General features: G+C 36.5%; 1 protein-coding gene across 1 annotated transcript; it reads right to left on the bottom strand.

Moving 5' to 3' along the window:
• Positions 1–5,652: 5,652 nt before the first annotated feature.
• On the bottom strand, positions 5,653–8,310 carry LOC113326892. Its single transcript, XM_026574558.1, has 7 exons — positions 8,256–8,310; positions 7,876–8,141; positions 7,660–7,764; positions 7,449–7,565; positions 6,677–7,206; positions 6,373–6,577; positions 5,653–6,183 (listed from the first exon to the last, which is right to left on the bottom strand). The coding sequence occupies exons 1-7, from the start codon at positions 8,308–8,310 to the stop codon at positions 5,653–5,655; spliced, it is 1,809 nt and encodes a 602-aa protein (XP_026430343.1).
• Positions 8,311–13,179: the final 4,869 nt, after the last annotated feature.

The following is a 13,179-nucleotide window of genomic DNA, read 5'->3' as shown; positions in this document are numbered from 1 at the left end:
ATGGTCAATTGATTCTTCTAATTTATTATCAGGTAGTGCATCTTTACTCATCTCTACGGGTATATCTTCTTCATTTAAGATTATTGTTTCTAAGTCGCTAGACTCTAAAACAGCATTTTCAGAATAAACCCGTTCCTCTAAACCACTATCGGCTTCGTAATCAAAAGGAAATACTACATCGTCTAAAACGGTGGTATTCCTAATCAAATCCTCGTCCTCTTGAATAGGTGAATAATGATAAAAATTATTTGGATTTGAAGTAGAAATAATATAATCACTATAAAGCTCAATTGGATTACTAGATTCCTGATCACTATGCCAACATATTTCAGATTCTTCATCACTACTATCCTCATCATCATAATAGTACGAAGATGATTGAACCTTATTTAAATAAGTAGTGTTACCAATTATAACCTCGTTCTCTTGATTGTGTAAATAACTATCTTCATTCTCAAGGGTATTATTGGATACACTATATTGGCAATTCAAGTAATTTCGAGCAATTCTTTCGTTCGTCTCAGCTATCCGCTTGAGGTGGTCTTCTAAAGAAGGTTCACTCATTATTGTAGTTCTTTCGTCTATAATTATATTATTCATATCAGCTAACTTACGCGTCGACTCAGCTAACTTACGTGTTGACTCTAGTAAAGAGGAATTATCAGAAGGATCATAAAAAGGACTACTTTTCAATAGTTTGATTGTATCCTCTAGAGACGAAGAACTAGTACTATAATCTTCTTGCTCGTAAGACTGATACAAGAGTGGATGGTAATTGGGCTCACCATGGTATGAACCATAACCTTGAAAAGGTTGGCGTTCCCAACTACTATTCCCACCATGGTCATAAAATGATGATGTCCATATTCAAATTCAGATCGATACTCATTGTATTGGCTTCTATCATACCAATTCGACATTCTTAATTGCAAGGGAATTCTACACAACCACAAACAAGGCCGACTCGACTCCACCAAAACAAACCTAAAGATTTCTAGCAAACAAAAAGCATGATGGTTCCACTTAGATTGTTTCTAGACTAGCTTCTATCTTTCTAAAGGGAATTCGTTGCAATTTGAGCAAACCCCTCTGGAATCAATCCGAGTCAAAGTAAGTTGAATTGAGGCGAGGGAATCTCAGTGGAGCTTTGATACCCAAGGCCTTACCGCTATCACAAGGCGGCGCAGTCACGCATTCAACTCACAGAAACCATCATGAACTTTGGAGTGTGCTTAAAGAGCAACCAATATTTTTCGAATGAGTTTCCTATCAAGCTCTTTACCCTATCGGTCTCGTTCTATTCCAAATTTTAAGCTTGGGTTCGCGTTAGGTTTCGTTTTACTAAGGCGGGCAAGAAGGGAGCGGTGATGAAATCCAAACCCTTATCTTGTATTGGCCAGGCCTTGCCCTTTACTAGGAATTTAAAAACAGTCCAAATTCGTCCTCAATCAATGAATCACCTTAAGGAATACAGTAACTCGCTTACAGGAGATTCGCGAGTGTTTCGATGGACTTACCTCCCGTACCAGACGGGGGATGAACCGTTGAAGTCGACTCGGGCCACGACTCCTATGTCATGTACGAACCCGAGGGGCCGAGACGATATAGTAATCGTCGTCCTTCCCTGCACACAGTTTATATAATTTTTTTTTTTTAATAATACCCTTCCGTAGGGTTAAAAAAAATAAAGTCCAATTATTTAAAGTCCAAAGTCCAAAATAAATAAAAAAAAATTAAAATTACAGTTTTCCTCACACACTCTAAAAAAAATTAAAGATTAAATCCTAAAATTGTCCTTTTTTCTTCTCTTTTCGCTTTTCGCTTTAAGATTTTTCCTCTCCAAGTCCTTAGTGCTCCACTTCGAACCTGTAAATCAAAGAAAAAAAGACAAAGTAAAAAGGAACAAATAATAAAAAAAAAATAAACCTAAAAAAAATAAAAATAAATCTATATACAAGTTCGCGTCGGCGGCGCCATTTTGTTATAATTTTGAAAGTGGTAGTAAAAGTTCGTTGCTCGGACTTGTAAAGATTTAAAAATAAAAATATATACAAAAAAATATTAACACTGGTGCCAGAAACTGGGGCTTAGGATTCGGCCAAATTCATTTCTTAAATGGTTCAGAAATTAATTCTAGGTAATTATAATTCAAAACAAAATGAATATTAACTCTATTCTTTGCCAAAGTAGATTTTATAAAATATTACTTGTATTTCTTAAGCATGGCATATCAAAAATCCCTAGGACTAAGCATAAACCATCAAATGAAATCACAAATAATTAATTAAAATCTTAATTCAATTAATATTGGTGCAAAAAGTAAATATAGAATTAAATAAAATTACCACATAGATGAATTAAGGCTTCCTCCATCGCCCCAGTGTTGGGGTTTAGCTCCTCATATTAATAATAATCTCAAAATACATGTATAAAGCTCAAAAGTTGATTAAAGGGAGTAAAACAATTGAGCAGAAAAATTGCAACAGAAATAACTGTTGCAAAGGCGCTGTTCAACTGTTACAAGAAGAACGATACAAATGTTATGCTGTTGCAAGACCCAAACTACGACCCACTACGCTGCGTCGTAAACACTGTTGGAGAACGACTGTCTATGCAAGTTCGTTCTTCATGTTCTTGGCCTTCATCAATGGCAGCAGCAGCAGAAAGTCAACTCGTGATTTCTGCTTCCTGCGCTCTCCTCTCTTCTCCCAACTCTCGACAACCCTGGTAGTCGACCCAAGGAGCCTTTATATACTCACATGCACGCTGAAATCCCTCACAATAACTCCAAATAATTCTTCTTTACTCGGGCAGTGAAGAGAGAATATTTTGAGATATTTTCTTTCTCCACGCGTTTCCAGCTCTGATTCTTCCTTTTTTAGACTTTATACGCATCAAACAATAGTTATAACTCTCCCAGATCATCTCAGCCAAACGCAAACACAAGAAATCCCGTGAATAATTCTTCTTTGCACGTTCTCCCCTGTTTCCAGTTCGTGGCTTCCCTAGCCAATTCTAGCCAAATTTAATCGACCACAACACTCGCAATAGATTTCTAAATGTCCCAGGAACAATACCACAAATTTTAAGCGATTTAATCTCCCTATAACACCTTCATTTTGTTGATTAAAAATCTTCCATAGAGTAAAAATATTTTCCCCGCAAAAAAGTTTATTTGAATTTTAGAAGAAGGAAGGGTGTCCCCCTATCCTGAACTGGGGTGCGAATAGCAGGTGTCCAACTGAGGTGCCCCTTAACCAATAGTGAGAGTCCGAATAATAATTGTCCTTCAAGGTTGCCCCGGGCAACTTTTCGAGCTGATTTTTCCAAAATTGTTTATTTCCTAAAAATACATAAAAAACACAATATTAGTACAAAAATAGAGTTCCAACAATACGGACATTGAGGACAAATTAGACACAAAAATGTGTCTATCAATGGGAATCAAGGCAAGTGCTCTTTGTTACGTTTTAATTGTTATTGTTTACAAGTTATTCACTGCTTTTAATCGTTGGAACTTTTTGAGTATACCATTTATGTACTGAAAAGTTATTGTGTCTAACACACACTAATTCATATATGTAAGCATAAGACCTTTTTTTGAGTACAATATGTCTATTATGTACTGGAAATTCTTAGTCTATTTTCCAGTACGTAATATATGTTACGTCTATGAATATAACAACATATTTAGTGACAGTATATAGTATATGTACTGTTTGTTTTTTGCAGGTTTTTATCCGCTATCCTTTGCATTGGTCCCAGGAGAGGATGTTGACAATTGGGATTGGTTTATGTGCAATCTTAGCAACATTGTTGATGACCGTCCTATCACCTTTATGTCTGATCGTCATGAAGGATTGTTGAGGGCTATTCCTAAACACTTTCCTACTTCCCATCATGGCTATTGTTACTACCACTTGCAAGGAAACTTACCAATCAGGAAATCGGACGAGAAGTACAAAGAAGTTATGGCTTGTTTCAAAAAAGCAACTTATGCTCTCACACCATCAAGATATGAAGAAGCACTAATGGAAATGGATTTAATGGGAAGGCCTGGGGTTGCTGAGTATTGCCGCAATATTCCTAGGGAACATTGGTCCAGCGCGTTCTTCACTGGCTGTAGATTTGGTCATACTACATCAAGCGTTGCTGAGTCCTTCAATAATTGGATTCGTAAAGACAAGAGGTTGCCTGCCTGCGCCCTCGTTGACATGATCAGGTTTGTGTGTGTGTTTTTTTTGTTGGTGTTTTCTTTGTTTTTGGTTCATTTTTTTTTGTTCAAAATTTATTACAGGTGTTCTTTTTGTTCCATTCATAGGTTACGCGTTATGGAGTTGATGAATGAACGTCGCGAAATGAGTCTTTTGATGGACCCAGAGAAGCTCACTCCTACCTACGAGGCGTTACTTAAAGAACATATTCAAATTGGTCGAGTTTGGAATGTTACTCAGTCATCTGCGTATGAGTATGAGATTCATTCGCCTAGGTTAGCTTTATCCCATAAAACAACTTTTACTGTACTATAGCATACATGTAGGAGTGAATCATATGTTTTGTTTTTTTGTATTTGTTTGCAGTGCTGCATATATGTACTGCTTTTAAGTTATTTGTGCTGAAAAGCTTTTTACGCATCTGCAGGTCTCACACTGTTGATCTGCTGAACAAGACTTGCACCTGCCAAAGATGGCGTGTTTATGGTTTTCCATGCTCTCATGCTACAGCAGCTATATCTGCCAAGGGTGATCGATACGTAGATTATATCGAAGACTACTTCAAAGTTACAAATTTTCAGCAGCTGTATTCAATTGCTATCAGACCAATCCCCAACTACAACAGGCCAGAGCAGTATCTGCCAGAGGATACTATTTTTCCACCCCATCCACGAGTTCCACCAGGTAGGCCAAAAAATCGTATCAAGAATGCATGGGAGAAAGCTAGGAAGTCCGTCCGTTGTTCCAACTGTAAGAAGAAAACTCACCACAACAAGGCAACGTGCACTGTCATTCCTTCATACCCATGAGTTTTAGATTTTCAGTTCTCCCTTATTAGTTCTATTGGTCACAATGCAGATTCTGTTTTGCGCATCATTTTAAAACTTTTGTTCGCTTTTTTTAGAGTGCTGAAATTATGTACTGTTTGATATCTTTCTGGGACAAGGTACTTTGTGCTCATTTAAGACTCTTTTAATGGTACTTTGTACTGCATTATCCACTTTCAATATTATTGGTTTTCAGGTTGATTTCCAAGTTTGTTCAAGACTTTCTGAGCACAACTATTATGTACTTTCTGTTCAATTAAGACACACCAAACAAAGAGACCAGCTCTGAGATTCATGTTCTCTCCCATCATGATTAACAAATTTAGAGAGTCATATTCTTCAATTGACTCTAATAGCTGGTCTATGTTACATAATACACACCAAAACACTTCATACTATGGACTTTTACCATCCAACATGTCAACATTTTTATAAAGCCAAACAACTGTACATAGATTAAACACAAACACCATAGTTTCGAGAACAATTGTTATCAAAATAAATAAGAATAATTACTAAACTTTGATATTGTCTAAAACAAACTAGCAAACTCTGAATATGTTCTCTATGATAACTTCTACTATGCATTCCTAATTCATATAAGCACTGTCTTAAAAACCTTTTGGAGCATGAATATTCCAGCTCTCCTCAGGAGGAGATGTTGCTGAGAGTATTTTGCATGCTAAAGAGATCCTCTTCTTATGTATTTTGTCCTTTAGTTCTTCTGGGTCTCCCAAGCTCATTCGCACTCCATCAATTACTTCCTCCTTTGCAACTTTCTTCATGATGTGCATGATATATATTGCACAATCTGGATAGTCTCCCTGTTGAGGTGTTGGGTAACTAATCATCTTTACTCTGCTTACAAGTGGAAGGCGCAGGCTCGACAAGCGTTCATTAATTGCTAACAAGCAGTATTCCATAAGATTAGCATTATCGAGACACTCATTTTTGGATACAGCTTCCCAAGTGTTGTAGTGGAAGAATTCGCCTTTCTCGCATTCATACACAAGAAGCGTCCAATGCACGTTTTGGTGTGACATTGGAATAATAATCTTCCTGGTTCCTTCCTCCATATTCCTGATGGGTAAGAATACAGCAGTGTTTGCTGCTACTTGATGTACTGGGTCACTTAAATAAAACTGAAAAAGAATTAAATTTATCAGTGTAGTAAATATGTACTGAAAATTATAGTGTAAAACACATATATGAAAGCATAATATTTGTTACAACATCAAAAAAAAATTGTTTCGTTTTAGTTTCGCAGATATGCTATGCCCTTTACAAAGACATGATGCATGTTGTTTATCAAGATAAATTGGAAAACATACCCAGCCTGTTGGATCAATGTGGAGTACTGGAATGTACTTTCTCTGTCCATTCACTGGTTGCTCATTATGATATGCTTTTTTCAGTTGGTATTGCCAGTAATTTATAAGATCTCCCTCTAAAGCCCTGTTATGTAGCAGATCTTCAAATGTCTCTGCAGATAATATGTGATGACCAATCACAGCAGGAGCTTTCCAAGCACTGTTGCTGCAAATTCAAATAATCCAAATCAATTATAAGTTTGATTCTAAACGAAGTACATAAAGTTTTGTTAAAATGAAAGGGACCTATCCAAGAGAGACTCACATTGAGGTAGCTTTGTCAAAAAAAGAGAGAAGAAGCGCTCTTTGTTGTGAACTCAAATCCTTATAGAACGGAGATTTCCTTAGGCTCAACAACTTGCGTGCATTCTTCACTTTTTTAGTAAGTTCTTGCAGATTTGGATCACCTTTAGCTTTTCTCTTTCTCACATTCTCGCTATCCTTTTTCTGAACTTTCTCTGTTGGGCAATCTTTTCCAACTGGGTTTTCAGTTCTGGACTTTGTTTTTCGCCTTTTATGTCCCGACAGTCCTTTGCCACTAGCAAACTCAGGATCAACTCTTTTCTGCGGGTGGCTCCGAGTTACTGGCTTCTGAGGGGTGTATGTGATTTTTGGAGTAAGTTTCTTCTCCTTGGCTGAGATAGTCGGCTTTTTCTTCTCCTTGTCCATGACTGACGTAGTCGACTTCGCTATTGGTTTGACTTCATTACTCTTTGTAGCCAGCCTATCTTCGAGTCTCTTGGCAAGTGTTACGTCATCTTCCTCTGATGTTTGACTAACTCCAGGTTCGTTATCCTTCAATATACCATAAACGTAAAAAAAAATGAGAGACTAAAAAAGCAAAAAAAAAATGAACAGAATAGAACATATGTATTCTTGGATTCTTTTCAGTACAGAAGTTATGTACTTTTAGTTTCACTGAGTACATAACATATGTACTGTTGGTTTTTCCCATGTTATTGAACATATGTAACATAAGTGGTCCATTAAGTATTGATAAATTTGTTACTTTTCACTTTTTTGGTAATTATAATTACCTTCTGTAGCTCAGAAAGAAGTTGGAGAGTCTCAGCATATGCTTTAGCTTTTTCGGCGCTCATATTCTTCTTCAGTCGAGCTTCCTCTGCCTTTTCAGCATCTAAAACTGGATACTTCTGTTTGAGAATCGGCAGCATTAGTACATATGCTAAAAGCATCATTAAAAACAAAACATAAATTCATTAAACAGAAGTAGATTTAGGTACTTACAAGACTCTCTAATTGTTTAGTAGGCTGTTGCTTTCTGTCATTATTCATTTTCTTCTTCCTTTCTACTTCATTGAATGGAATGGGATCCCAAGGTTTCCTTATTCCCTGCATTTGAAACAAATCAGACTACGAACTATTTGACCGAAAATTGATATGCGTACTGCTGGTTATATGTATCAGAAGGATATATGTACTAGGTTTAGAACATGTTCATACTTCTTGTTCAGGTTGCTGAAGATCAGCTTTCAAACGAGCTTTTTCAGCTGCAGCTAAAACAATTGCAGAGGCTTCATTAAGTGTAGGTGAAGTATCGATTTGAGATTGCTCATCCGAGGGATCCGTTTGAGCTTGATCTGATGCTCTTCTAGCAGCTGGAGCTTCATTATGCGCAGGCGCAGCTGCAAGATGGATTTGAGGTGGATCAGGTGCACCTAGATCAATTGCAGGCTGCTGCACCTCTTCTCCATTTTGATCACTTGGTCCTAAACCCAAGTCAAAAGTTGGTCTTGAAACTTATGATGGAGGATCCAGATCTTTAGCATAAAATTTGTCGAAGATTTGAGAAGATTCCATTTTTTCCAAGCTTGGAAAACTACCAGTCGACGGGTACTCCAGACTAAGAATTCCTAAGGATGGATAAGGATCTCCCATAATTTCAGCTTGTAGATATTTTGAGTACTCATCGGTATAAATACCCTTCCCATGGATGGCCAGGTCAATCAGTTTCTCCATCGGCACGGTATGCAGTTCTTTGAGACTCGGCAGCTCACAAACCAAAGGCATAAACTGCATATTCGGCAACATTTCTTCAAGCGATGCACCCTACATAAATGCAATGCCAAACCGTATTATTTTATAGGATGACAAAGTATAAAATTGGTAACTAGTGTAACGTTCAATTCGCTCACCTGTCTATCTCTAAGAGAACCAATTTCCACTTCAATATTACCCAGAACTTGTGTCGCTGCTGTTTGTTGGAGTTCAGCCTTTTCAGTCTGTTATTCAACATAAGGTGATATGTTTTTAATCAGTATTGCAGATATGTACTTGTATGTTTTTTCAGTATAGTAGATATGTACTGACAAGTTTTAGTTTTTTACAAACTAAACTAATACTAGAAAGAATATAACTTACCTGTGATGGTTCTGGCATGCTCTTTTCCTCTTGCATCTCTTTCACCTTTCGCTCCAAATCAGATCTAGCCCAAATTTTAAACTGTGAAACTTCAATATCGAACTGTGTGAGATTTTCTTCAGAGCCCCCCATAACAGGCATTGTTGGAGTAGCATTTCCCTGTTCATTCGACTTTTCTTGGGTATCATCCGGAATTTCCTTTTCATCCTCTGTTACCAAGGGAGTAGTTGCTGATGGAACGGTGTCATCTAAATCATCATGCCCTTCTTCAGAGCTACTGCTAGATTCTTCTTCTCCCGAGTTTGGTTGTGGAGGTGGGTAAGCTCTGTGATATATATCATTCAAAAGCTCTTCTAGGATACTCACATCAATGGGGAGGCCGTCCTCTTTCCTTCTCTGTAACTCACACCATTTTTCTGCAATTGTCAGCTTCAAATCTTCATTCTTTACTTCCAAATCCTCGAATTTTTCTTGCCAATATACTGTCAATGGCACTTATTCAACTGGAATCCTTTGAGCAATTTCATTCAACATTTCTTTTTCATACATAGTATATTCATCCTTAAATTCTTTAGAGAACTGGAAAAGTACATATAACGCACACATATAACCAGTTTTTGTATCAGTATAACATATATGTACTCAAATAAATAGTGCATATGACACACACACAATCATTTTGGTCAATCAGAAAACTGCTTTTCTGATAGTGTCCTACCTAAAACAAATCATTTAAGTATAATTATTTATGAAAACACAAATAATTATACTTAAATTCATCAACTTTAATCAGTTTTTTAGATATGTACTGGTGCATCATTGTTTCCTAAACCAAAACTACAAGAAGCATAATGAAATAAAACTTATCCTAGTAATATGTATTGTTTTTCTTAGGGACTTACTGTGTATTGCGAAGCCTCCATATCCTTTAGAAACTCAACAAATATTTCTTTGATGTTCCACCTTGCCCCTCTTGGAAGGTATCGATCATCTGGTAATGTCACTGGCACTACACCAAATTCCCGGAATCGCAACAGCAATTCGTAACGGTTTATGGGCCGTTACGAATTTCCCGTTACAAAACATTCGTAACAGGCGAAAGACGTTACTAATTTTTTTAAAAATCCGTAACAGTGTTAAGCCGTTACGAAATATTTTTAGGCGTGCCAGTCACACGCTTGGTCACACCAGGGTGGTAACACCTTCAGAATGTGCGTGTGCCATTCACATGCGTGGCATTATGTTTCCAACCACGATGAGTTATACCAGAGGATATTTCCTCCCATCCGTGTGCGATTCACATGCCTGCTATGTCTTTTCCTCCCATGCCTTCGTAATATTTTTCATTTTCTTCCCAAATTTCTATCACTCGACCTCCATCTTTTTCATTTTCATTCTTCTTCAGTTCATGGAAGAAAAACCACCTCTCTGCAAGTTCGTCGCCTTTGTACTACCACCACCATCAGCCGCACCATCAGAAACAACCAAATCCAAATCACTCCGCCGCTGTTATCTCCAAATCACTACACCGATGTGATTTTTTCAGAAGAAATAGAAGAAGAAAAAAGCCCTAATTTCTCATTAGATCTATATTAGTATCATCTTTACCATTAATTTTACATCAAAACCCCTAATATGTTTTCTTCATTTCATGTTTTAAAACTAGGGTTTTGATATTTTCGTGGAAAAATGTTTAAATTAGGGTTTTCTTCCTATTTTGGTTTCGATTTGTAGTTGTTGTTGAATGATGTTTTTGGTTTTTTCGTGAGAAACGAAAGGTAAATCCTCCTTCAATCCATCTTCCTGTTTGATTTATTCTGATTTTTTGAGGCTGAAATCAATCGTTTCGATTCTGATTTACAGTTTGTTTCTGAGGAGTATTCTTTGATAGAGAGCTTGCTGAAAATGGTTACTCTGGTGTTCAAGTTAGGGTTACTCCTATGAGAACTGAAATCATCATCAGAGCTACTAGAACTCAAAATGTTCTTGGTATGAAGTCAATACTCTGGAAACTTTTATCAACTTTTGTTTGTATATTTTGGTATAAATCTGAAATTAAGGATTTGGTTTGTTGGTTGGTTGGATTTTGGATCTGTGAAGGTGAGAAAGATTAGAGAATTAACATCTGGTTTCTTCTCATAGTTGCTTGTTAATAGGATTTCGTTTCATGTCAATGTTATGTATTCTGAATGTCAAATTCCTGTATTTGTAGGTGCTTTCTACTGGACTTGGTCGGATAGTGCCAAATTTGATATCAAGGAAGCACACGAATAGTGCAGCTACAGGTATTTACCTTTAACTGTTTGAGGATGGTTGGTTGTTGGTCATTTATGTTTGGATGCTTGCCCGGTTTAGTGTTTGTCCAATAACTGCACTGTTTTTATTCTTCTCTGCAAAATGGAAGTCATAACTCTTGGTCTAATGGTTGGTTTATGCTGTTATATATCCATTATTTATGCTTTTTTCGGGTTACGTCTGCTTTACATTGCTTGGAGATCAGAAAAGGAAAATCAGAAAAAGGAAATAGAAGAAGTATGTTTCTGATTCTTAAACTTCTGATTGCATTCTTGTATTTGTGGAAGTTGTACAAATTGCTTAAGTTTGCTTACCAAGAAACTCTGCAACTTTTGTTTAGATGCGTATTAATTAGACAAAGTCTGTTAATGCTTAATTTATACTTACTCCACACATATACTGTCACTTCCACTTTTGATCCTCATCTGTATGAGTTTCCTTTTATCATTATACAGGTAGAAGAGAAGTTGGACGGGGGCCAAGGAAAATCAATGTTTGCCGATTCTTATCAAGATTTCTAACTCCAATCTTCTTAGAGGTATTCACAAATGCTAATATGGTTTCACAGTTACTTTTCTCCATGGATTTGTCTGACCTCTCATTCAACATCTGCTTGATAGCAAAAGAAGTTAATCAACATTATCTTACCAGTGTAATCACTTCTGATTGGTTGTCTTAGCATATAACTCACTTATGTTTCTCTTGTATCACAGTGAAGAAGTTGAATTTTTTTTTTGCTAGACTCTATCTCTTGCACCCCCTCCCCTTGTCTTGCATCCACCAATACATATTCAGTTTCCGCTTGTAACAAAAAGAGCACCAGAAATGAGCAATCACGCTACATGTTTTACTGTGTCAAAACTAAAACGCTACATGTTTGTTGTGAGTAAGTGGGTAAATTGGTATTCCTTTAATGTTTTCCAGTTACATACTTACATCCATTTATATGTTAATATGAATTTGATTTTTTTTTTTGTGAACTGTTGAGAGTTTTTAGTACTAAGGGATCGGTGGTTGGTATATTATTGCAGGCTTAATGCAATGTTTTTCAAGGTGGAGAATGAGAAGTTTCTTTGACCGCTGTTGGTAGTTTAAGGGAACTTCCTGGATTGAGAAGCTATGAAAATGCAACACTGGTACATGCTTTATGGGCTTTTTTCCTACAACAATCTTGTTTATATTCCTCACAATTATCAATCTCTTTTTTGAAGGATTAGTCCTAGAATTGTCACTGAATAGGCTAATTTTACTACATCGGCTAAGTTTACTACCTATCATGTTTAACTAATACATTATTTATTGGGGGAATCTTATGTTTAGTCTTGCAGACTTATCATGATTAACTTTTATGCTTATTTTCCTTCTACTCGTTCGGGATTTGCAAGTGCGTAAGAACTAACCAGATTGTTGTGTTTATGCAAATCAGAGTTCATTGTGGACTGCGATCATCATGAACTCTTATGTTATGTGTTTCTATTTCAATACTTAGTATATTACTTTCTTTCTTTTGTTCAAAGTTGAATTAGCATTGAGATATGTTTTATAAGTTACTAATTATGGGTTTCCTTTTCATTGGAGTCTCATACCTCATGGGTAATACTCTGTTGTCTTAAACATAAAAAATGATGATAAATACTTGGAATGTATCGAACTATTGCATCTGACATTATCAAAAATATGGAGACATTCCTCTCCCGATCTTTTGTTTAAAATGTATAAGTAGTTAGGATTTTTTAACTAGTTGATTATGTCTTTGTTACAAATGCTCTGGTTAGTGCATTTTGAGTTGTGTTTTATTTGTCGAGTTCCTGAAACGTTTAAGATATGTTTCTTGGTTGTATGTGAAGATGACGAAGAGTACTCCGAGGAGGATTTACTTGCTGCGTATTTTGAGTTGTTTTTTATTGCTTGTTTGCATTTACTTGCTGCGTATTTTGAGTATTATTTCTTCCAGTTTACTTGTCGTAATAATGTTGCCTGTTGTATTTTGCAGGATTGCCTACATCGAGTTTTCTGATGCCCAAGATTTCAACAAAGCAAGCCTGCAAAGGATATAATGAACTAGTTGCGGTTATGAATGATGATCTATTT

The sequence above is a fragment of the Papaver somniferum genome, unplaced genomic scaffold (genome assembly GCF_003573695.1).
Source record: "Papaver somniferum cultivar HN1 unplaced genomic scaffold, ASM357369v1 unplaced-scaffold_10, whole genome shotgun sequence".
In the NCBI taxonomy this organism is placed as follows: Eukaryota; Viridiplantae; Streptophyta; class Magnoliopsida; order Ranunculales; family Papaveraceae; genus Papaver; species Papaver somniferum.
Note: the sequence above shows the minus strand (reverse complement) of the source record. Positions and strands in the feature narration are given on the sequence as shown.